Genomic DNA, 24,613 nt, shown 5'->3' on the forward strand with positions numbered 1-24,613 from the left:
GATTCCATTGGCCTCAAAAGCTTAATAATAAATATCTTTCATAAACCATAGAAAAATCCAAAAACATGAATTCGCAAGCAGAGAAACGAACGAAGCCACATTGCTAATATTAAATGGAAACCTCAAAAAAAAAAGCAAACAAAGAGGTCGAGATTCTTTGATTTTGTGTCTTCATTGTTGTTTAGCTTCGACCTTCTTCTTCTGCCAGAGCCTGTCCACGCCACTGTCTGCGTCTCCCTGCAGATTCAATTAAAAAATAAAACACAATCAATGATCTTTGTTATCACAACTGTGGGAAGATTAATTCAAGCAATTTGAAGTAATCCAACCAACCTGAGCTCGGACAAATCCGCAGAGAGCAAAAGTGGTGAATTGGCCGGTGTAAACACCATCAGCATCAAGGTGACCAATGTTAAGCTGAACAGAAGCATGATCCTTTGATGTGATCAATCTGTTTGTTGCCGAGCTGAATTTTTTTTAAAAAAAAAAAAAAAAAAAACGAATCAGCTTAGTACTTAATTAAGATAATTTAGCTTAAACTATAGTATTAATCAAACGTCGAGAACAAAGAAACCTGATAATACCATTTTCTTGGAACGTAGAGCTCTGTGACCTGACCTTCTTCGTTCTGCATTTTTACAGATTTGGCTTGAACACAAAAAGGATCTGAGCAGGTTAAACAAACACAAAAAAAAAAATCAATCAGATTAGCAATAGAACAAATGATTCATAAAAGATTAATCCATAAGATATCAATGGAAGAAGGAGAGACTAAGACTCTTTAAGGATAAATTCTCACCTGTGATGAAGAAGAAGAAGTATCTGAGATCAGTTGGCGGCGACGAAGATGAAACAAAATGGTCGGTTTATTTTATTTATAGTAGAGAGCTCTTAGGGTTTGCTTTTATCGCAATGACCACTATACCCCTTTATTATGTTTTGTTCAAAAACCGATCCAATTAGAGCGGGTTTTAAATTTAAATCGAACCGAACTACCAAAGGTTTTAAACCAGAATTAGACCGACGCTTGTTCTTTGTAAACATGTTGATTTGGTTATAACATCATCGGAACTCGGGAAACGTTACCAAAACAAAAGAGTGGTTTAGTTTGGGTATTCAAATTGAAATTTGGTTCAAATGTCTGATTCATCTAAATGCTTTTTTCAGATTTGCTTGCATATTTTTGTTCTTTCAAAAATGGTTTTGTAGAGACAGTTGACAAAAATGACACATAAATCACGATAATACTCCCCAAAGTACATTTGTGTTTACAAGATTTTTGTTCTTTGTTTCTTAATAATGAGGAGAATTCAGATTCTTCTTGTTTGTAAATCTTTGACTCTTTATCAAAACCCTTTCAAGTTTCAATAACCTGAAATCAAGACATATCGAAACAAAGTAAGAAACCAAACTAGTCTAATGAATTTGACTGTAAAGATTAAAAAAAACGCTACACAAGAAGCACCTTCATCAAAAAGCTTATTCCGTCCCGAAGCTGCGGTCTCCAGCGTCTCCAAGCCCAGGTATTATGAACCTATTTCGTTGTAAATACACAAGGAAATTAAAAGCCAAGAACCCAAAATCGAAAACGTGTGAACTTGTATATCTGACTTACCCATTTTCATTGACTTCAGGATCGATCATTCCAGCATATACATGAAGCCTGAAATATGTTGCAAACAGTTTAGTAAAGAGTTAACCAAATGTCAAACAAGTTGAGAGTTGATCTTTTGCTATTGATTTACCCAGGGAATTTCTCATTAAGCTTCGACAGTGCAGGAGGTGCAGTACACGCACAAATCTGTAATCAAGGAGGTACCGGAAAAAATCAAACTACTTGAGGTAGCCAAGATTTCTGACAAAAAACTGCTTTCTATATATATATATATATATATGATTACCACTTTGATTTGCTGAACAGACAAACCACGTTCCTTCAATAGATCCATCGCCGCTATTATGGTACCACCTAACATACAGATAAACAGTGTTTTCAAGCATAGAGAAAAAACCAAGCTGTTGCTAAACCTACACTTCAAGCTATGAAACAGTTTGGTATCACCATGTCATGCGTTCACATTCCCATATTATCGTGTACATTTGAACATCAAACCTTAATTACACTTCTAATATGGAGGAGGCTAAAATGACTAAAACTCATTACATTACAAGAATTGATTTAAGACTTTCTTACCTGTGGCAATCATTGGGTCGACCAAAAATACTCTCGAGTTCTTGGGAAATTCATCAGGCAACCTAAAGAAGATGTATCAAAAGCTGTTATTGTAAAACACTTCAGTAAAACTACATAATGCTGCAGAGAGTCCTTACTTGTTAAGATACACTGACGGCAAAAGTGTTTTCTCATCCCTACTTACTCCTGGCAAATAGGATAAAGCATGGGGACATCATAAGCTATTAGATAAAATAAAAAAAAGTCTTCATGTTTGACATCTTCGAACAAGAAAGTACTTACCTAAATGATATACTTTATTCGCCGGTAAAACCGAGGATGCGTGTTCTGCAAGAGCAAGACCAGCTCTCAATATCGGAATAACCTACACGAGACAAAAACCAAGTGTCAGATATGTTTTACATTTTTACATCCGAGAAGAAAGTATATATAGACAGGAAGAGTTGGAGGAATTAAACGAACCGCAATAGGCTCTCTAGGATCAATGAATTCAACAGAAGCAGGACCCAATGGAGACATTATTTCTCCAACAACGGTTGGCTTGACAACACACAGACAAAGAAACAATAAGCAAAAAACCAGAGAAAACGAATCCAAGAAAAAGAGATGTGAAACTTTGTTAAAACGGTTACTCACCAGCCACTCTCGTGATGCTTCATACATGAGTAGTCTCCCTAGTTCAGCCATTGCATTCCCTAAGAATAATTTAAAAAAACTCAAGCTTTAAACAGCAAACAGAGACTTGTATAGTAGCAAACTGACCCAAACAAAAACAAAAACTCATATTCAAACGCAATGTAGAAGATACTTTAGTCTAAGAGCTAAAGAATGTTCACTAAATTCAAGAAATTAGGATCCAACGAATCAGAAATTGAATTCAGTTCTACATGCATCTCTACTCAAAAAATCTTATCTACTCACTGAATATGGGACAAGGAGTCTGGTCATTTCTCAGAACAGAGATCCAATGTTTGATCAACGGATGTGGTGGCACAAACACCTGAAACCCAAAATCAAATCAACACAAAAACTTCAAAAAAATTCTAAAAATTCAATCCGAATGTTTTTTTTTTGTTTGTTTACCAGCATCCTGTTGCTCCCGTTGATAGAACCTTCCGAAGCCGCCATTTTAGCTCTAACTCGAATACTCCGCTGGGAAACAGACGAAGAGGAAGCACCCGAATTCTATACAACAAAATTCGAGAAAATCAAAAAATATTCAGTTTGAATATACAAAAAAGCGTTTCACTCGAAAAGCGAGCTAAGGAATAATAGAATATATTTATATATATACTCGGGCGAGAATCGGGGAGAAATTAAAGGAGAGGAGAGAGGACGAAGGATTAGGGTTTAGGCGGCTGCTGCATTGTTGTTGTCGGGGACTAAAACGCAGCGTATCGGAACTACACCTGAATGCGTTACTACTAATTGAGTACGCCATTTTCGTCGATGTTCCCAATCTGGTTAGAATCTTTTTACAAAGACGATAGGGCGGGCGAACTTAAACCGGCTCTCAATCGAGTAGTATAGTTCCGAAACTGATTTTGGATCTTATTCTTACGGCCCATTGGGCTTTCTTTTTATTAAAATACACTAGTAAATTTCTTTTACTCAAGAATAACTCACTAATCTAGCTGTTTCTCAATGTAAAAACAAAATAAATAAATAACAGATACATAACATGAAGGTTTACTATATAATTTGAGACAACTCTATATAAATAATAATAACTTTTAAAAAAGAAAAAGAGAAGCTTTACCAATGTAGTTGAAGCAAATGTGATGTTTTTGAAGAAAAGTGTATTGTTTGATGAGAAAATATATGAGACAACTTATTTGTTTATATAGAGGTGAATAGTTACAATCTTTTTTTTTAGGATTAATAATTAATTATATACGTTCCTGAATTATGGAAGTTTATTTATTTTAAAGAAAAAATAATCATTTTTCTTTTAGAATTAGTAATTTTGTAAATTCTTTATGATTACATTTTTAAAGTAGTAATAATTAGCTGTATAATTATCTTAATTATAGAAGCTAAGTTTCTTTTAGAATTAGTAATTTTATCATTTCTTTATAATCACATTTTTACAGTATTAATAATTAGCTGTATAATTCTCTTAATTAAATTTTGTTTAAGAATTATTGTTATATTTTATAATTTCCTTATAATAATGATATTGTATAATCTTAAGAGTTAAGATCAAATTCATTACTTTGATAACCAAGTCTTTTGTTTAAAGAAGAATTTTGTATATACATAATTATATATTATTTATTAAGAAGATATATCCAAAATCTTTAAAACAATATTAAGATAGAGGCAAAATTTTGCAAAACAATTTGAACAGGTTTCTATAATAAGATATAAGTTTACACCACATATACATAACTTTAACTGTAGTAGAGATCTCCAATCCAATGTTATATTATAAACACACATAGTTGATAATTACACACCTTCACATTGTGATTGAAGACATAGTGTGGTTCCAAAATCTGTATATCAGTTACTGCTTCAAATAATATCTGAGGTCTTCTGCGTTGGGTTGGTCCCTGAGTTTAGCCATTGCTCTCCGTTCGATCTTCCGAATCCATTCTTTGCTAACTCTAAGAAGCTTCCCAATCTCTTCAAGGGACTTGGGCCTGTAGTCTTGAAGACCATAACGTAGAACCATCACTTGCTTCTCTCTTGGCTCTAGCCCTTCTAGAAGATCATGCAAGTCTCTCCTCGCGCTCTGCCTCATCACAGCCTCCTCTGGACTCTCCATCGTCCTGTCCGGTGTAAGTTCCTGCATGCACGGAAAAAGAGTTGAGTCTCAAAACCGAACCAAACTGAACAAAAAGAACTGCATAAATCTAAACTGAACCAATCTTTATGATAAACCTGATGGTAACAGTATTTTCATTCCATACTAAAACTAAACAAATCTTGGTTCTTGTTCGATGAAAATTTCTCAAAACCAAAGATTGAGCCAACTAAACAGTAAAACCGAATCCTCAGTCCTCCACTCCCAACATGAATTGCTAAAAATATCCATAGTTTCAGCACATTTTGGTCCAAAACGACATACCAGGAATTTTGTAGAAAAGCAATCTCCGACTTTCGTTTCGATTGAACCGACCACCTTTAGGCATTGGTTAGCTGCTCGAATCTTCTTCACGGAGAGGCTTGTTAGTTTCGAAATCTCCTCATCCGCTGGATATTTTATCCCATGGCTTGTTTTCAAGGTCTTACGAGCCTTTTGGATTTGATTGATAGTTCGGATTATTGATGCCTGCCAATAAACAGAAACGATAAACGAAGGTTAGCTTTGTTGAAAATGAGAGAAAACTTAGATAAACAAGAAAGGGTCAAAAACCAAAATGCACAAACAGGAATATGGACGCCTCTTGCATGCCGTGACACCATCATTGACATTGATTTTCTTATCCAATACTGCACATATGTTGAAAACTTGTAACCCCTTGTGTGATCAAACCTCTCTGCTCCTTGTAACACCCCCACATACCCTGCCTGCAAAACCCACAATATAAGTACAAAAGGAACTGCAATCACAGTTTTAAAACTTCCCACTTGCAAAGTTTCATCATATGTGTGTACCAAGCAGTATAATGAAACCAAGCCGGAAGTTTCCTATATGTTCTGTATGTAATCATAATCTTAAGCTAAAATTTTTAACTTTTGTAGGACTCTTAAGGAGAGAAGATGAACCTGAATTAAATCTTCGTGGGCGATTCCTAGTCCCCGGTAATTTCTTGCAAGAAAGAGAACCAAAGACCGGGTACTTTTTAACAGTTCATCTCTACAGTACCAACCGTAATGTAGATTGCGCATCAGGAGTTTCTCGTTCATCCCAGCTGCTTCAGCCCAACAACTCAAATTCGCTACCTTACCACTTTCTTCCTGCAGTTGCGTTCTGATTCTCTCCATGTCCGCCACTATCTTCAAAAGATACATGAGACTGTCATAAGAATTTCTTGTTAACTAAAAGAGAACAACAGAAAGGTAAAAAAAAGAGAAAGATTTCACACTGAACCTTGACTCCAGTTGACATCTCAGCCTCGTTTCTAGAGATCCTCTCTCTTTTCTTTCTATATTTTGGTGGTCTTCTCACTCTAGGGACATCAATAATGTTCCATGTGGTTCTTAACCCGGTTGGCAAAGAACCCTGATCAACACCATTCTCACCTGTCACACTCGACCTTCTAGATATCTTTTTCAATTTCCTTCTGGATGATACAAAGACATGCTGCTGATTCGGTGTTGTACCCACCAACTCGGTTGTGTCAGATAAGCATGAGGTGATTGAAGAACAACGAGACCTAGATAGACAGGTTTTGAAAAACTCAGCAGCCCCTAACTTGGCCATTTGCAACATAATATCTCTTTCCATTCTTAAAGAGTCCAAGGCAACAAAAGTTTCCTCTAGTGCTAAAAGGTTCTTTGCTAGTAAATTGTATTGCAACATGCTACGAGAAGTATATGATTTTTTTGCAGAAGACATTTGCTCTCCAATATTTTCCTGAAAAAAAAATGAATACCACCACACCACTAAGGAAAAAAAAAAGAGCATGAAAATTATGTTCATACTGTAGTGAAACTTTCAATACACACACCGTTGAATCTTGGAGCTCAACATAGAGATTATTTCCTGTAGTGTAAGGGGTTGCAGACGCGCAGCTACATGCTTTGAAATGATCTTTCTGATAAATAAAGCTGCTTTCCTCTTTGAGTGAGGATAGAAACGACCATCTTGTTGGAACCACAGAAGTCATTGGAATTCTAACTGAAGCATTAAGCACAGAGAGAAACATTGCAAAATCGATGATCAGAGGGAGCGTAATCTATCTGAATTGGGGGGGGGGGGGGGGGAGAGAGTAACGTAACTCACCAAAAATGGGGAAAGAAGTTTGCTCACATCGTAAAAGGGAGAGCCAATGTTTAATCAAAGGATGTGGAGGTACGAAGACCTGGATTGGATCCAAAATCAGAACTCAGAACATGTTTGATTGAAAGGGGAAAGAGAAGAAGATACATATACGTGTTAATGTTACCAGCATAGTATTGGTCGACGCCATAGTCGATCGGACCAAGATACGTGGCCGAGAAACAGACGAAGACGAAGAAGTAGAAGAAGAAGAAGAACCAACAATCTATATATATATATAATCCGAAATCCAAAACAAAAGAACAATAAGCTCGAGAGAGAGAGTGGGCACACGCGCCTCTGTCTATACAGATGATATATAGAAAGTGAGAGAGAGAGAGAGAGAGAGAGAGAGAGCACACCTGTTTGGGAATTGGGAAAGAATTGAAGGACGCCATTGACGCAGTGAATGAGCGAGCGAGGAAGGAGATATAGTGTTGTGTGTAATTGTATGGTTGTAGTAGACCCACACTTATTTTTCTATTTTTTTTTTTTCTCAGTTTGTCTTTTTTCACTGTTATAAATATTTATGCCAAACTGACCATACAATTTACAGAACATAAAAATATGTATATATGTATATATAAATATAAATTTACAGAAATTTAAAATTAACATTTTATTCAGTTTAAGAGGAACTAAATATAGAGAAATATTCTAAAATAGCACTAAAACAAGTTTTATGGACAACTGTAGCACAAATTCTCTAAATTTCTAAAAATAGCACATTAAAATATTTAAAATTTTATTTTTTAGGTTTGGGTTCTCAATTTCACATTTTGGGTATAGTTTTAAGGGGTAGGGTTTAATATTTTGAATTTTGAATTTAATTTTAAAAGATTAATTAGTGCTATTTTGGAATTTTAGAGATGTTGTGCTAAGTTTGGAATAAAAACTTAATTTTGATCCAAGGGCTGGACAAAACCGGAGACTTCATGGTTCAAATGTAATTATGATGCTTCTTTTATCAACACTGATAGAGAACCGCAAGCTGGATGGATCATAAGAAATTCTACATGAACTTATGAGGGAGCAAGTCAAGCCACAGGATCCAAAATTCATAATGCATTGGAGAGTGAATATCAAAATCTTATTCAAGCAATGCAGCACTGTTGGATAAGAGGGCTACGTAAAGTGAATTTTGAAGGAGATTGCCTCCAGTTGATAAAGCTACTACACAGACAATCTTTCAACTTTAGCATGCATAATTGGATAAGAGAAGCCTTACTCTCGAAAAAAAAGTTTGAAGAAGTCAAGTTCACATGGATTGGAAGAGATGGTAACAAAGCAGCCAATCATCTAACAAAAGATCCTCTAACCAATAACAATACATTTATGTTTCATTATTACGTTCCGAATGGTTTGATAAATTTCCTCCATGAGGATTATTGTAATGCAAACACTTGAAATCAATAAAATCAAATGTTACAAAAAAAAACTTAATTTTGTGCTATTTTTGAAAATTTCCCTTAAATATATATCTTTCCTAGTGATTTTTCTTTTATTTAAAATAAACTAAGCAAGCCTATCATCTTCTACAATAATAAAAGTCAGAATTTGGACTAACCGGAAAAGTACAAAACCAGACTGAACCGTCGAATGTCTAGACCAAAATTATGTGTGGACTGTTGTTGTCTTGTTGAGTAATGAAAAATAGAGAATGTGGTGAACGTGACGAGTTCATAGTTGGTCATGATTGATTACAGCTATTTGGAAATTGTTTACATTTTTGTATAGAAGAAACAGACTTTATCTGCTTTCAATATATATAGTTTATATTAGTACTTGCTACTAGTACTATTATTTTGACGACACACATAATATAGTTACTTTCGTGTCATGAACATGCAAATGAAACCCATTAATTTAGTAGCTGAGATTCATTTAACCGGAAGTGCAAAGTCAAACCAAAACTATGGTTACGATACTGTTTCTTTCTGTTAAGCTGTTGTTATCCTAATCAAAGTCTAGACTACATACAAATGCAAAGGTAGAAACAAAACAAAAGAAAGGTTAACTTGGTCTACTATAATATTAAAAAGGGAATAACAAAATTATATCTGTAATTAATTATGAAAACGATAGGGTAAGCCATGAACGATGTTGTCTCGTCGTACAAAACCACCAGAAGATCAAAGAAAGAAAAGTGAAATGAAAGATAAAAAAAGAGGATTTATTGACTAACATCCAGCATGCCCTCCCTCGCATGCGGCACAACCGGTATCATCATCCTTTTCACGATTAGGTTTAGTGCTGATGCAGCAACACACGAGAGCCACCAGCAAGATGAATCCCCAAACAAATGCAAATGATTGTGCCACCTTCAAGAATTTCTCCATTTTTTTGTGTTCCTTCCTACAATTCCTCTCCTTGTCATTAATTATCACATCTCTGAAAAACCTCCCAAAAGCCTTGAAAAATACATTTTTATTTCGACAGAAGTTAAAGAATGGAACATCGTAGAGATATGCATATATATCGAGAAAGATGTGAACAGGTGTTTTTTATTTATAGAGAATGGGGAATCAAGAGACCAACATGTTCGAAGAGTATAAATGACCTGTGATTCTTTATGTTTAAGCTTGATGGGATGTCTGGTTGAATGATCTGTGGGCATGTGGGATTTTATTATATGTTTTTAGTGACCTTTTGCTTATTTATTTATTTATTATGATTTGCCAGATCGAATAATCCACACCTGGCTCGGAAAAAAGTTAACTAATACTAGTTTTTCCCAAGTCTGAGAAACCAAAATTCATTTTGTGTATTAACATTTTGTGCAACATAATAACATCAATACTAGGATTAAAATAGAACCTCAACTAAAAATCTTACCTGATAAATTGGTTATATAATGTGTATCCTATATCCGTGATCCTGATGAAGCCCTTTATCCCAACAAGTCGTTGGTCGGAATTGTGAAACTCGATCTAAAAATAAGTTAGATGTTAAAGGTTAATGAGAGAAGAATACTTCAGGAAATAATATATTAACTCTGATAAAATATACAATAGAGATTACATATGTTTATATATAGAATAGAATGATAACCTAATTAACCTACTTTCCATAAGTATAAACCATTGTAATTATTAACAAATGTACTCAAGAATATTAATATTAGAAACTATAGATACAAAACGAATACTCCTCTCTTTATATAAGAAAAAGAAAGTTACCATTAAGATTAATTGAAATATAAGATTTTATTGTTGTTAATCCAGAAAGATAACAATGTTGGTTGTTATGAAATATGAAACATGTGTTGTTATCTTTGAATTACATAGACATGAAGAAAGAAAAAACATGAGGAATGAAGAATTAGAAAAAAAAAAACATGATTCCATATGTCTTAAAGTATAACGCACTCGGTTTTTCTAGAAAGAATTTAAGTTTTCTCCGTTTGATTCTAGGGTGAATTAGTGTAGTAACCAAAATTGAAAATATATTTAAGGATATAGTACATTAATTAAAAAAATTAGGACACAAGTGGTAGGAAAAATTACTAATGGGGGAGGGTGTTGATGGTTTGGAGGAGGAGGTGGTGGTGGAGGGTAACCGCCGGAGGTGGTGGTCGGAGATAGTGTTTGGAGTTGGTGGCCAGCGATGATGGTCGGCGGTGACCGGCGATGGTCACCGGAGGTGTTCATCGGCGATGGTCACCGGAGGTGTTCATCGGCGATGGTCACCGGAAGTAGTGGCCGGCGGTAGGGCTGGAGGAGGTGGTGGTAGAGAGTGGTGGTAGAGGGTGATAAGAGTGGGCTAATCTTGTAATTATTATAGAAAATATACATTATATCACCTTTATATGGTTAGTATAGTTATTGATTGAATTATAATTTTTTTTTGAGTTAGAGCGCTGGAGGTGTTCGCCGGAGGTGGGCGTCTAAGGTGGTCGCCGACGGCGGTTGCCGGTGGTGGTCGCCGACAGTGGTCGCCGACAGTGGTCGCCGACAGTGGTCGCCGACAGTGGTCGCCGACAGTGGTCGCCGGAAGTGGTCGCCGGAGGTGTTTGTCGGCGATCAGGGAGATGTTTGCCGGCAGTGGTCACCAGAGGTGTTTGGTAGGGAGTGGTGGTAGAGGGTGATAAGAGGGGTTAATCTTATAATTATTACTAGATTTTATCCCGCGGTACACTGCGGACATATAATTCTATTATAATTTATATTTTATGTTGTATCTATTTATTAAATATTGAATGTTTTGTAAATAGAGGAATAACTAATTTTTCTAGTTGTTGTGCGGCTAAATATTTATATTATTTTTTAACCCGCAGTACACTTCATGACTATTTGTTTGTTATATTTAGTTTGTTTTGTTTAGTGTTTGAGATTCTATTTTGATTTTTAATTATTATAACAAAAAAGAAGGGATCTAAATACATAATCAATAATTATACACTGTGATTAAGTCATATTTTTCCTAATGATTTAATTATTTTATACAATCTTAGTTAAATCAACTTGATTTATGTCAAATATTCTAATATTAGTAATGTTGATAAATAATTAAATGAGGATTTAACCCGTGTTAACACAAATTTATTTATATTTTATTAATTTCAACATGTTCTCTTTATAACTCATCTACTATAAAACCACATTATATAGTATTTTAGAATTATTTAATTTTACATATTCGTAATAATTAAAAAATTTATTAAGTTTATAGATGTTAATTATAATATTTAAATAATTGTCAATCGAAGTTTTTCTTACGTTAAGAATCAAAGCTCACAGATTTTGGAAAACAAAATGGGAATCAAATTGTTTTTTCTTTGTTTAGGAAAGATTCAGATATATAATATCTTCAAAACACAACATAATGTATGGTAAGTATATGATAGTTTCTATTTCCATATTGATTGCTGTTATTTTTTAATTGAAATGAAATGTAAAATATTTAGGAAACAAAATCTGGAGTAATGTTAGTTTTGGAAAAATTTTAGGGGTTAATGTTGTAAATAACTTTTTAAATAAACAAAACTAAAAAGGCATAACACAAAATGTACTTCAAAAATGTTAATATAATATAGATAGAAAATATACACTATATCACCTTTATATGGTTAGTATAGTTATTGATTGAATTATAAAATTCTTTTGAGTTAGAGAGTGCAATTTCTCTTGATTCTATGCTTGATATTAAAGATTAAAATGAATTTATGAGAATAATAAAATAAAAATAAAACAAATTTGTTGTGATAGCTTCACAGATTTTTTCTCGCTTAACTTTTCCCACAATACTTTTCAGTCGAATTGGCTGCTATGAATAATCTCTCTGTTGGGCCAACGGAGAAGAAAAACACAATTCTGCCCCCAAGAAAATTAAAAAAACGCAATGTTATCAATTGAGTTATCAGTTCATACAATAGTCAAAAATTACCGACGGCATGCTATTTTCTGTACCAACAACCAATAGTACCAATAAGATAAAAAATATTCTACTATATATTTGTATAACTAAGGATATGAATGGTAACAGTGGTCAAAGAGAACAAATATGTCATCGGTTTAGTTTGCCCCAAAAATAATATGAACAATAGACCGCGGTAGAATAACTCTATTTATACACAAAAATAGTTTGCAGTTAGTCCGCAACGGTTTTCTTTTTATTATCTTTGGACCGCACTGCTGTAGACTATATTTAATGAATGCTAAATAAGAAGTGATCTAATTCGTTGATGGATTTGTCTGACTGTTGTCACCATCCAAACCCTAAATTTTAGAGAATAATACAGACAGAGCAATGGCATCGTGGATATAGACATGCATTACAACAGATGACCAATCATGAGAGAGAGATAGAGGACACATTGACGTGCAAAGTTTGCCAACATACCAGGTTCCAGATTCGAATCTACCTAGGACCATTAGGCGTTTACTATTGAGAGTACATTACCCAATTCGAAAACCCACAAGTAAGGATTTTGGAAAGTCATCAACGGCTGGAAATATTAATAAGCAAAAGCGGGGCTAAAGTCACAATCAATCAGAAAAAAAAAGCTAGTCGGCTTTCTACAACGGCACGCTATATACATAGCTGCTTGCTTATCTATTAGGCTCCTACATATTAAAATTCTTGTGTACTACTTACGCTATTTCTTGTGTTATATTTTTGGGTGATACATTTATATCAATGTACACGTAATCCCATTTTCACACTTCATTTTAATATGTTTTATACTCCATCTGTATTAGTATTATTTTATCATCAAATTTGTTGCCGACCGTAAATTATGAAACCGATACATCCAATGAGCCATATACATTGAAGTTTGTTTTGTAACGGACACCAATAATTTAAGTATCTTACTATGATCGAGAGCAACAAATCTTTGTTCACAATTTCACATGATGTCTTGCTTATTTACCTAGTAAACATATTTTAATTTATCTTTTGAGTAAAGTGAATTAGGCTGTGAGTTTGCACAACACATATAGTAGCTAAAAAATTGATCATAAAAAAATTAATAACTTATAGATTTATTTAAGGTAAAATATGATCACAATTGTAAGATGATGTTAGTTAAAGGATGACTGGGCTTTAACGATGAGCGTTCGCAGATTAAGACCACTAATCATCCTGTCATTACGTCCACTCAGCCGTAATTTTAAATTAATTACACAAATCATCATCATCATCATCATCTCTGATCGTATAAATAAAAAATAAAAAAACAGAGGCGTCATTTTACAAGTTGATTCCTTTGTAAATTAATAATAATAATTTTTAAAAAAAGTTGCATATTTCAAATTAATAAACCTTTCATTTCTTCTTGTCATATTATCATAACATCATTTTATCTGAATACGCCTCAATTGAAAAATCCTCTTCTTCTTTTTTTATTTTCAACTCAAAGCGGGTTTTAGAGAAAATCCCAAAACAAGATTTTATAATCTCTGCAGCTCAAATTCGGATCTCCGGAGTTGAATTTTGTTTGCTCCTTCGTCCGGAGGAAAAAATGGCTCAGTCGTTGTCGGCGGCGGCGGGGAGAAGCGGAAGGGTTATCGGCGATTACGCGGTGGGTCGACAAATCGGGTCGGGTTCGTTTTCGGTTGTTTGGGAAGGGAGGCACCTTGTCCATGGCACCGTCGTTGCTATCAAAGAGATCGCCATGGCTCGGCTTAATAAGAAGTTGCAAGAGAGTCTTATGTCCGAGATTATTATCTTAAGGAAGATTAATCATCCTAACATCATCCGCTTTATCGACATGATCGAGGTTTTTTTATTATTTTTCTCTCTTGTTGTTTGAGTGAGTTCTCTTTGGTTGTCTAGTAACCATAGAATCAGAGAGCAGTCAGGATATGGAATGATGTAGTAGCTCGTATAAGCTGCCATTGCTCTCTCTCTGTGAAATTGTTAAATGTGTTGGCTTTATTAGCACTTTCGAAATCCGAAGATGATCATTTGTATTGGAAATGGTAAATGCTTAAACTGCTGATAGGTCTAATTGTGGTGAGGGTGGTTTTCTGTTTGTTTTTTCTTATATAGGCTCCTGGGAAAATAAACCTGGTGTTGGAGTATTGTAAAGGAGGTGATCTGTCTATGTATATTCACAAACATGGAAGTGTTCCTGAAGCTACTGCTAAGCATTTTATGCTGCAGTTAGGTAAAGTCCTCCAACGATTCTGCTTCGTTTGCTGTTTTGTTTGGAAGCTGTAGAATCACATTCTCACTCTTTAAGTGATTTTTCTGTCTAATAGCGGCTGGCTTGCAAGTTCTTCGTGACAATAATATCATTCACCGTGATTTAAAGCCTCAGGTATGTCTGATAACTCAAAACCCTGATATGATCTTCTATTGTAAATATCATGACATTACGTGAGAGCCCTTGCTAAATGATTAATCTTTCAAAGGGTTGTTCTGGACGCTGTAGAAGTATACTCTGTTAGGTTCCACTAAAATATGTTTTCTTCTTTCTCACTAGCAGAGATAGAGTTTTTTCCCTAAAATTGAAATTCGATTGCTAAGGTTCTTTCGTTCTTGAAACAGAATCTTCTTCTATCCACAGATGATACTGATGCAGCTCTGAAGATTGCTGATTTTGGATTTGCAAGGTACTGTCGTCAGCGCCTTTGTTACACAAACAATTAGTGTGATGTGATGGTCAGAGTTGGTCTTATATGGTTTCCTTCTGCTTTTCTTGTCTCGATATATATCTAGTTTTAGTTATTTTTCCTGTAATTTGCACTTAAACATCACACTTTCTTAGCTCAGATCGTTGCAGCCTAGGGGTTTGGCAGATACTTTATGTGGTTCACCACTGTATATGGCCCCAGAGATTATGCAGCTTCAAAAATATGATGCAAAGGTGCGACTTTTGTTTCTATATGCCACCTATGCCATTCTTATACCATATCCTGCTTATAATCTTCCTTGATACACAGGCAGATCTCTGGAGTGTTGGTGCTATATTATTTCAACTTGTGACAGGCAGAACCCCTTTTACAGGAATCAGTCAAATTCAGGTTTTGTATATCAAGATTCATGAGGATATAAAATATGTAAATGTTTGTATTTCGGTGAATGCATTATCGGCTAACATGCTCTCCATCTAATGTCCACAGTTGCTCCAGAACATTATAAGATCAACTGACTTACATTTTCCAGCAGACTGTAGAGATTTGAGTACTGACTGTAAAGATCTATGCCGGAAGCTACTGTGTCGTAATCCAGGTAAGCATCTTTGCAAATAAACTTCCAGATTCTATTAGCATATGTGTGTCAATCTTATTTTGAAAAGTAACAAGAGAATAGGCATGACCAAAATTAAACCGTAACCATATTTAGGACCGTAACCGGACCGTATCTGAACCGTAACCAGACCGTAACCGTATAAAATGGTTAAAAACCGTAACCGTTAACCGTAAATATATGGTTAAATTATATTAACCATAACCGTTAATTAACCGTAACCATATCAAAACCGTTGGTTAACCACATAGTTAAACCGTAATTTGTTAACCGTAACCGTTTTAAAAATATAACAAAATATACTAATAATTATTTATTTAATATGAATCATATGATATAAAGAAATATGAGTACTAAAGAAATATGAGTACACTAAAAGAACATAATAATTATAAATAAAGAATTTCAATTATATTATATCATCAAATAATATCAAATTATCAAATAAACGTAACCGTATATAACTGTAACCGCTTCAACAGGAACCATATTTAACGGTAACCGTTTAACCGTTTATTAAACGGTTATGGTTAAGGTTAAACAAAATTTCTAACCGTAACCGGTGGTTAATTAACCGTAACAGTGATAAGCGTAACCGTGGTCATGCCTAATGGGCAGTCGAGCTATTTCATTTTTTATCATGTACACAGTTTTTGTTTTGTTAAAAAGTATGGCCAAAACTTTGAAATTGTCCATAGAAGTTGGGTCTGTCTTAAACACTCTGGGTATTGATTTTATATGGGGGTTTACCATTATTGTCTCTTCATCTCCTAAGTGTATGTGTTGGTTACCCTTAACAGTGGTTTGAGGGTCCTTATTTGTTAGTCATTGACATTTATTTTTTGGAAATATTCTGTCTGACAGTGGAACGTTTGACGTTTGAAGAGTTTTTTCATCATCCTTTTCTTTCGGACAAACAATCATATGATTTCACAAGGTAGATGCGGTGCTAAAATAGTTTTGTCTATCATTTGTGGTCCAAACTGTTTTGTTGATGATGATTAATGTTGCAGGAGTAGATTAGATTCACAAACGATGAACGATGTTCATTCATCTGGAAGCAGTCCCTCAAGAAATATGGATGAAATTTCTCAAGAAGACTGTTTGCCTTTCTTTTTAGATGATGATTCTAGTGGACCTGAGGGAAGTCCTTCATCTTTTAAACATACTTCTCCGATGAAGTCATCTTACGGATTTAATATTGAGAGAAGGGAGGCAGCATCTAGTCCTTTGAAAAACATGGAACTTACTTCCAGATATAGTAGAGTCAGTCATAGAGCTGAAACCATTAATTTCAAGTTTGAAGGCCATAGATTAGCAGATAGAAGCCAATTTAAACCGTCAAGCTTGCCTGATTCCAGATCATTTAGTACTCAAGGAAGAGGTAATCAAATTTCTATAATTTGCTTAGCCGATAAAAATAAAATTGCCTTTGGAAAAGTTCCTTGCACAGTTTCTAATATACTTCGGTTCTGCAGTAGGGGATTCTTCAGACTCAATGGATCAAGATTATGTTCTGATATCTGGACCACCGGCTGATATACCATCATCTTCGTCTGGTTCTCCGAAGCCTTTCAATTACCCATTCAAATCACATTCTCCTCCTGTAGAGTCCATCAAGAGAAATGTAACTAGTTTAACGGCCCCTATGCCAATAGCTGGTGCCACTGGCAACAACATTAGTCGATTTGGAAGCTTGGAGAGTCAGAATTATATCCCGGGTACTACCCATGGCTCTCTGGATCTTGTAGATGCTTTTGAACAGCCATCAACTAACAGTTTGACAAGAATCCGGTCTTTACAAAAGTGTGCAGCAGCAATAGCAGAATTGGTTCATGAAAGGGTAAGCCAAATCAAATATAGATATAGAAAAGTTTGGCACAAAACCTGAGTTTCTGAGCGTTTTCTTTCCATGCTTCCTTTTTAATAGGGTGAAAATGGTAAGCATTTAGAAGCTTTCTCGATCCAACTGGTGATTCTTGCAATTTGGAATCAAGCACTGCATATCTGTCATACTCAGGCAGTCTCGGGTACAGAAGGAAGCCTGCGCCAAGACATGAACAGAGTAAGAAGAAATATCAGCCAAGAAGGATCAGAGAAGATATTGTCTCAGATTCAGAAAGAATTTGTCCAGGAGGTTGAGCGTGCTGAAGAACTTGCCAAGTTTGTTGAATCTGGTACGCATTTTCTTGGAGTAACCTAACTGCTGACACAATCTCTCGTTTTTTTTATTAATCAAAATCATTAAAATACAGAGAACATCATTGTAGATAATTTAAAGATGCCGGATGCAATGGAGATAATATTTCAAGCAGCTCTTACTCTCGGCATAAGTGGAGGAGTAAGTTTCTATTTCCTTGATGAACAATCCCAAACGAATCTGGTTATTATTGTTTGTTATTTACATTTCATTCACAACTAGGAGTGCCCAACCCGGTTTTTGATTTTTGTGAAATACCATTTGGTTTGTTTGATACGATTTTGGTAAAATTTAAAGTCTTTAAAGAGTAGAAAATCCCTCTTTTTGTTGAGACTTCAGAGTTTTGACAATTTCAGGTAGATGAAGTGATGGGAGATGCAGAGAACGCAGGAAACCTCTACTCAAAAGCGGTGCGTTTGCTAGTCTTCCTAGTAGTAGAGGCGCAGACGCTGATTCTCAATCCGCCTTTAACACTCACAAACTCAGTACGGTATCGAATCAGAACATATATTGACTCGCTCGTAAGCAGATTAAAACATCTTCAATCACATAGACCAACTTCATATCCTCAGAAGCAATGAGGAGGAGGAACATACAAATCTGAAATGATTCTCTGGTCTCTTGTCTGTTTGTTCAGTGTATGTAAATTGTAATCATTTAATTGTACAGCCAAAAAGTTATTCTTAATTCTTTTGGGGTTAATCCGGAGGGACTTGTAACATTCTCTTTGTTGTGACGCTCATCAATTGTTTCTATAGATTCATTTAATTTTAATATATTTGACATAAATTTGGTTAAATTTCCATGTATGACTCAAATATATATTGCCAAATCGATTATAGAACTTTCATTTGTAATTTCTCAAAAATGCTTGTTTTAGCAAAACATTGTACAATGTCTCTCATTCGAAAACTCTTTTTGTCTAAATATCCAAATTGTTACTCAGCCAAGGGAGGCTCGTTGAACAGAGCAAAAACCAAAAGTTTCTGCATATACATATATTAAGAATCCATAAAGGAATACAAAGAGCATAAAGCTTGGATCAATGACAGAGTTGAACAAAGCAAAATTGTTATCTCGAGAGATGCTAATGGAGGAGGAACAAATTGTAAATCTTAACACCTAAAACTGCAACTAATTACTATACACCGAAAGATTATAGAAAACTACTACCAAAGGAAAAATGGTAATCTGTTTCTTCTTCTCCAAACTCTATAAAGCAGCTTACACTAAAGTATATAAGACAATATTAATGAGGGACGGATGATAAGAGCTTCTTAAGTTCCTCGAATGTCATGAAGGCAATGCCAACACCAGGAACCACTTTGTAGTATTCTGGTAAGATTCCTCTGTATAGCCCTCTCATGCCTTCTGTCTTAAATATGTGTTTGAATGTTCCAAAGAGTCCTGTGGTATACACTCGCGCTCGTCCACCAGCTCCTTCCAACTGCATTCTTCTTCTCACCAGGTCCAATGGGAATGTCGCTACAAAAGTTATCGAGTTAATATAACAAAACTTTCATGTAATGTATATACCAAAAAGGCCATGACTCATCTAATTTTCTTTGAGCTAATTTAGCTATGGTAACTAGAGAGAAGGGAGAGATCAGATAAGAAACCTGTCGAGGAAACAATTCCGGAGAGACTGCCACTACCAAGACTAATCAGGCCATCTGAATCATTAGGCCTGAACATGTTTAAAGACAAACGTATTATGATAGGATAAATTTAGACTCTTATTGGACAGACAAACTCACTAGGCAATATTGATATTCAAATCCCAAAATATAGAGGCCTTTTACCTATGAGAGCGCCAAAATGTTTTAAAAGACTCATAGGCTGCAAAGCTGATTGCAAGGCTTGGACCGACACCCTGCAATTTAAAAGATGTACCAAGAAGCTTAAAGACAAGCATTTTGATCCTGAGCATGGTATGCATTATCAAGAAATCACATCTATACTCTTAACTGAACAGCTTACACAAGGATTAAAATTCTTAGTACATATACGTCCCTTTATCATGTGCTTTAACCACCTATTTCGAGAGCCTAATTGGATATTTGGACCACCTAGGACAATCCCATCTACCCTAGCAGCCTAGGGAAAATTGCAATGGGAGATATTGGCTAAACGGCTACCAATTCCGACTAATTCAACACTACCAAGGAGTTAACAATCAACACAGTTCATTCAGAAGAACAAGGGTAAGCAAATAAAACGTACCAACAATGTTGCACCAAGTCCTTTATAGAAACCCCAAATTCCCTCTTCTCTGCAAATGGTACGGAAGGCATGCCCAACACCCTGATAATAGATTGTCTTTCTCTGGAAAGGATCAAATATAATGCTTTCAGGAAAAGGGAAGACAAATAACACTGCTTATGTCAAGGGGGGAGAGACTAAATAGGTATATAAAACCACCTTCTTTTTAAGAGATAAAAGTTAAAGTTGATAACACAATTACCTGTGCAGAGAGCCGCGTCCTTACAAGATCGAGAGGGTAGGTAGCTGTAGCAGCTGTTAGTCCAGCCAAGCCACCACTTACAAAGTGCACAGAAGTGTCCACAGCTGCATTTCCTTTATAATTCTGCAAGACTGGATTTGATTTGAAGAACTGCAAACAAAAAAAAAGCAAGGGCAAGTCTGAGAGACGGATCAGCATGAAACAGCTATCAGACCACACTCTAAAATAAAAGAGACTTGAATCCACTCACTTTCTTGTATTCGTCATATGCGTAGAAGTTAACTGCGCCATAGGGAAGCCGATGAGCTACAGTAACCATGTTTCCTTTCCAAAATGCTCTGAAACCTTCCTCCTTGACAATACGGGAAGCTTCATGCCAAATGTTTGGACTGCTCAAAATTGCAGCTTCTGACTGCATCCCTTGTATCTGAAGATAACATATATCCATGTGTCAAATACAACAACAAAATCATACCATTCCTCAAATCCTCACGAATCATTCATGTTTGTGAGTATATATAATAAAGTCTTCAATTCAGCTACTAGTTAAAATCCTTACAGGGTAAGTTAAAGTTTCCTTTTTTATTCTTTCATTTAAGGATCCTTACACTAGCTCCAACACAAGATGCTCTCAAAATTTCACATTAACTAATCTGTGAAAAAAATAAGAGTACCTGAAACAAGATGGTGAGGCGAGCAAGAGGAGCGGTGCAAGTCTTACTAAAAGCACCGGCAATTCCTCCGGCGACAAGACGCTCAACGGTGCCGAAATGCCCTTGCTGCTGATTCAACGACTGTTTATTACTTTGGTGATGGCAGCTTTGTGTCTGCGTCTGAGTCTGCGGTTGTTGCTGTAACAGCAGCTTCCTGTTTCCGGCGTCGACAACGCTGTTATGAACCGCGGTGGCGGTGGCCGTATTAAGAGCTCTCTGTCCTCCTTCCACCACTACACCGACTCGAGCTTCCATATTGGTTTCTCTTTCTCTCCTCCAAGATTACTTTGCGAATGATTCGGCTGAATTGGAAGCTGAATTCGCATCAATTAAATTATAACGTTTTCGTATTTGTATTTGAAATTAACGACCGGAGACTGAAAGAAATCAAACGTGAAGAATGGTTTTGTTTGAAATTTTGCGATCGGAGATTGAAGAGAAATCAAACTTGGAGAAGGTAAACCCTATAGAAAACCCCTAAAACCTGGTCGGTGAAGGAAGAAGGGTATTTTGGTCAAATACCTCGCAACATTTGTTGGTTCAGAAAAAGAAACACAAATTTGATTAAACTAATTTAAACCGGTTGGTTTAATACTTAGGTATTAGTTTAGGGTTTTTTGATTAGTCTTTTCACATGCATGTGTTATCATCATCTCTCACAGCAGCTTCAATGTCTCTCGAAGAGTTTTCCAGTAACTACGGCGACGTGACTCTTAACGAGTTGCAATCGACGGCGGATCCGAAAGCCGGGAAATGGAGAGAGGCTGTTGAAGGCAAAGAGTGGACCGATGTGAGCGATTTGGTTGAAGAGATAGCCGGATCTGAGGTTCTGATCAGAGGACGAGTTCACACGAATCGTCCACAGTCTAGCAAAGTGTTGTTTTTGATCTTGAGGCAAAGTGGATCCACTGTTCAGTGCGTGGCCAAGCAATCGGAGGAGAATGACGTTAGCTTAGACATGATTAAATACCTCAAGCAGCTCAGTTGCGAATCATTTGTCGATGTCGTCGGTGTCGTTGTTCTTCCCAAGGACCCTGTCAAGGGAACTACGCAGCAGGTTTGTGTTTTCTTCTTCTTCTCCTCCTCCTCTCAATTCGTTTATGTGATTGCAGGTTGAAATTCACATGAGAAAAGTGTACTGCGTCAACAATGCCTTGACAAGGTTACCAATTATTGTGGAGGATGCTGCCCGAAGGGAAGAAGACATTGAAAAATCTCTTAAGGTATATATATGGTTTAGGGTTTTAGAGATTAATTAGTTGGAGCTAGCTGGTACAATTTTTTACTTTGCCTTCTCTTCTTCTGCTTCTATCATATATGGTGGTCATAGAAGCTGTTGTTTGCAGGATAATAAAAAGACAGCTCCTCGTGTCAATCAGGATACACGTTTGAATAATAGGGTGATTGACATCAGAACACCTGCTAATCAAGCCATCTTCCGCCTTGTGTGCCATGTCGAAAATGTAAGGCCTTGATCTTTTTAAATACATGGTGGAGATGATTAGATTATCTTTATATCATTTGTGTTACTGTTTTCATATCTTTTAGTAATAGAGAGAGATATGAGCCTGGTTTGGTAAAAATATTTGTGTATGCCTCGTGCCCTCGTGACTGAATTAGCTATCACTTTTTTTTTGTAGTTTTACAGAGAAAAATTACTATCCAAAGCTTTTGTTGGTATCCACACACCGAAACTCATGGCCGGTAGTAGTGAAGGAGGTTCTGCTGTATTTAGGTTGGAATACAAAGGACAGCCTGCTTGTCTAGCTCAGTCTCCTCAGCTGCACAAGCAAATGGCTATATGTGGTGACTTGCAACGCGTCTTTGAGATTGGTCCTGTTTTCAGAGCAGAAGACTCGTTCACTCATAGACATCTGTGTGAATTTGTTGGTCTTGATGTGGATATGGAGATTCACAAACACTATTCTGAGGTAAGAATACTGCGCTAGCCGTCAATAATATATATATAGTATTCATCTCATCAAGTATCTTGTATTCTGCCAGTGGTGCTAATAGCTTTTGTGTGTGCAGATAATGGACCTTGTGGACGAGTTATTTGTGTTTATATTCACTAGTTTGAATGAAAAGTGCAAGAAGGAACTGGAAGCTGTTAGAAAGCAATACCCATTTGAACCTTTGAAGGTAAACCATGTGCAGTATAAGAAAGACAGAAACTGAAATTTTCGTAACTTTTTGGATTCTGATTAATTGGTGCTAATTAATATGCAGTTTCTTGAAAAGACATTGAGGTTAACGTTTGAAGAAGGGGTTCAAATGCTTAAGGTATGACTTGTATATTTTTTTTTGTATTTAATTTATCTGAGTTTTTCGAATGGACTTATTAATATTAATTGATTTGTTGACAGGAAGCTGGTGTGGAGGTTGATCCTTTTGGTGATCTAAACACTGAATCTGAGAGAAAACTTGGCCAACTTGTTTTGGAAAAGTAATCCATCATTTTTATCTACCGCTCTGTTTGATATCACTTTTAGTTATGTATCTCTCTAACACTATGGTGTTGTTGATCATTTCGATAGGTACAACACTGAATTCTATATTCTGCATCGGTATCCTACGGCGGTTAGGCCGTTCTACACAATGCCTTGTGCTGATAATCCTCTTTACAGCAACTCCTTTGATGTCTTCATCAGAGGTGCATCATCTTTGAGCTATTCTTTATAATTTACCTTGTGGGTTGTCACCAATTATGTTACTACTGCTCATTTTGATACTTAACTTGACGTGTGTTCTGTCTTAGGTGAGGAGATCATATCTGGAGCACAACGTGTCCATATCCCAGAAGTCTTGGAGAAACGTGCAGGGGAATGCGGGATTTATGTCAAGACAATATCCACATACATCGATTCATTCAGGTAATTTTTACAAACTGAAAAACCAGCTCGATCGGTTCCGTACTCTTGTTTATATCTGAGTTGTTGTTGTTCTCTAAGCAGAGACGTCAATTGATACAAAATCATCATGTTGTTGACAGGTATGGTGCGCCTCCACACGGTGGATTCGGAGTGGGGCTAGAGCGAGTGGTCATGTTTTTCTGTGCACTGAACAACATCCGGAAAACATCGCTCTTCCCTCGCGACCCTCAAAGGCTTACACCCTAATGTCTTTTCAACTCAAAGCTGCTACTGAGAGTTTAAATTTTACTTTTTTTTTTTTTTTTGTGTGAAATTTTTAAAATGTACTTGTTGCCATCTTCTTGTCCTTGTTGCCACCCTAATGTCTTTTCAACTCAAAGCTGCTACTCAAAGCCTGGTTTTTTTTTTTTTTTTTTTTGTGTGAAATTTTACTTTCTTATGTTACATAGATGTTGTCGAGTAAGTAAGTCATGGTTACTTTCGTTTGTTTGTTTCTTTCCTCTTTCCCACTATTTCGCGTGTAATTCTTGTATTCATATAGC

At 35.9% G+C, this 24,613-nt stretch overlaps 6 protein-coding genes across 12 annotated transcripts; 2 read left to right on the forward strand and 4 right to left on the reverse strand.

The window, feature by feature from the left end:
* Positions 1-21: 21 nt before the first annotated feature.
* LOC109124742 (small ribosomal subunit protein eS21y) lies at positions 22-928 on the reverse strand. Its single transcript, XM_010517590.3, has 4 exons — positions 800-928; positions 585-666; positions 334-466; positions 22-237 (listed from the first exon to the last, which is right to left on the reverse strand). Exons 2-4 carry the CDS (start codon positions 632-634, stop codon positions 172-174), a joined length of 249 nt encoding a protein of 82 aa, XP_010515892.1. The 5' UTR covers positions 635-666; positions 800-928; the 3' UTR covers positions 22-171.
* A 287-nt stretch (positions 929-1,215) lies between these two features.
* On the reverse strand, positions 1,216-3,732 carry LOC104791656 (uracil phosphoribosyltransferase, chloroplastic). The gene is made up of 13 exons (XM_010517592.3): positions 3,489-3,732; positions 3,278-3,379; positions 3,116-3,194; positions 2,831-2,889; positions 2,657-2,734; positions 2,477-2,558; positions 2,332-2,380; positions 2,195-2,256; positions 1,902-1,969; positions 1,746-1,801; positions 1,616-1,663; positions 1,466-1,534; positions 1,216-1,372 (listed from the first exon to the last, which is right to left on the reverse strand). The coding sequence occupies exons 1-12, from the start codon at positions 3,633-3,635 to the stop codon at positions 1,480-1,482; spliced, it is 885 nt and encodes a 294-aa protein (XP_010515894.1). The 5' UTR covers positions 3,636-3,732; the 3' UTR covers positions 1,216-1,372; positions 1,466-1,479.
* A 790-nt stretch (positions 3,733-4,522) lies between these two features.
* LOC104791657 (RNA polymerase sigma factor sigC) lies at positions 4,523-7,616 on the reverse strand. 4 transcript variants are annotated; one of them, XM_010517593.3, is made up of 9 exons: positions 7,487-7,616; positions 7,252-7,350; positions 7,089-7,167; positions 6,814-6,983; positions 6,234-6,719; positions 5,909-6,139; positions 5,570-5,710; positions 5,268-5,471; positions 4,523-4,985 (listed from the first exon to the last, which is right to left on the reverse strand). In XM_010517593.3, exons 1-9 carry the CDS (start codon positions 7,520-7,522, stop codon positions 4,704-4,706), a joined length of 1,728 nt encoding a protein of 575 aa, XP_010515895.1. In that variant the 5' UTR covers positions 7,523-7,616; the 3' UTR covers positions 4,523-4,703. The 4 variants fall into 4 exon arrangements, with proteins under 4 accessions (XP_010515895.1, XP_010515896.1, XP_010515897.1 ...); XM_010517594.3 differs by having other exon boundaries at positions 7,116-7,167; positions 7,487-7,595; XM_010517595.3 differs by lacking the exon at positions 7,252-7,350 and having other exon boundaries at positions 7,487-7,570.
* A 6,166-nt stretch (positions 7,617-13,782) lies between these two features.
* On the forward strand, positions 13,783-18,820 carry LOC104791658 (serine/threonine-protein kinase ATG1b). 4 transcript variants are annotated; one of them, XM_010517597.2, is made up of 13 exons: positions 13,783-14,346; positions 14,619-14,736; positions 14,831-14,889; positions 15,120-15,184; positions 15,345-15,438; positions 15,515-15,595; positions 15,695-15,803; positions 16,686-16,758; positions 16,835-17,205; positions 17,300-17,664; positions 17,752-17,998; positions 18,077-18,162; positions 18,378-18,820. In XM_010517597.2, exons 1-13 carry the CDS (start codon positions 14,089-14,091, stop codon positions 18,600-18,602), a joined length of 2,151 nt encoding a protein of 716 aa, XP_010515899.2. In that variant the 5' UTR covers positions 13,783-14,088; the 3' UTR covers positions 18,603-18,820. The 4 variants fall into 4 exon arrangements, with proteins under 4 accessions (XP_010515899.2, XP_010515900.2, XP_087310292.1 ...); XM_010517598.2 differs by having other exon boundaries at positions 18,092-18,162; XM_087454166.1 differs by having other exon boundaries at positions 13,905-14,346; positions 15,139-15,184; positions 18,092-18,162.
* A 175-nt stretch (positions 18,821-18,995) lies between these two features.
* On the reverse strand, positions 18,996-21,684 carry LOC104791660 (uncharacterized). Its single transcript, XM_010517599.3, has 7 exons — positions 21,160-21,684; positions 20,736-20,912; positions 20,486-20,635; positions 20,245-20,346; positions 19,824-19,894; positions 19,641-19,708; positions 18,996-19,506 (listed from the first exon to the last, which is right to left on the reverse strand). Exons 1-7 carry the CDS (start codon positions 21,451-21,453, stop codon positions 19,271-19,273), a joined length of 1,098 nt encoding a protein of 365 aa, XP_010515901.1. The 5' UTR covers positions 21,454-21,684; the 3' UTR covers positions 18,996-19,270.
* A 143-nt stretch (positions 21,685-21,827) lies between these two features.
* Positions 21,828-24,567, forward strand: LOC104791661 (aspartate--tRNA ligase 2, cytoplasmic-like). The gene is made up of 10 exons (XM_087454167.1): positions 21,828-22,255; positions 22,311-22,421; positions 22,545-22,661; positions 22,839-23,129; positions 23,230-23,340; positions 23,428-23,481; positions 23,565-23,644; positions 23,736-23,851; positions 23,957-24,071; positions 24,191-24,567. Exons 1-10 carry the CDS (start codon positions 21,833-21,835, stop codon positions 24,315-24,317), a joined length of 1,545 nt encoding a protein of 514 aa, XP_087310293.1. The 5' UTR covers positions 21,828-21,832; the 3' UTR covers positions 24,318-24,567.
* The last annotated feature ends 46 nt before the right edge of the window (positions 24,568-24,613 follow it).

The sequence above is a fragment of the Camelina sativa genome, chromosome 6, assembly GCF_030686135.1.
Source record: "Camelina sativa cultivar CO46 ecotype springtype chromosome 6, ASM3068613v1".
Lineage (NCBI taxonomy): Eukaryota > Viridiplantae > Streptophyta > Magnoliopsida > Brassicales > Brassicaceae > Camelina > Camelina sativa.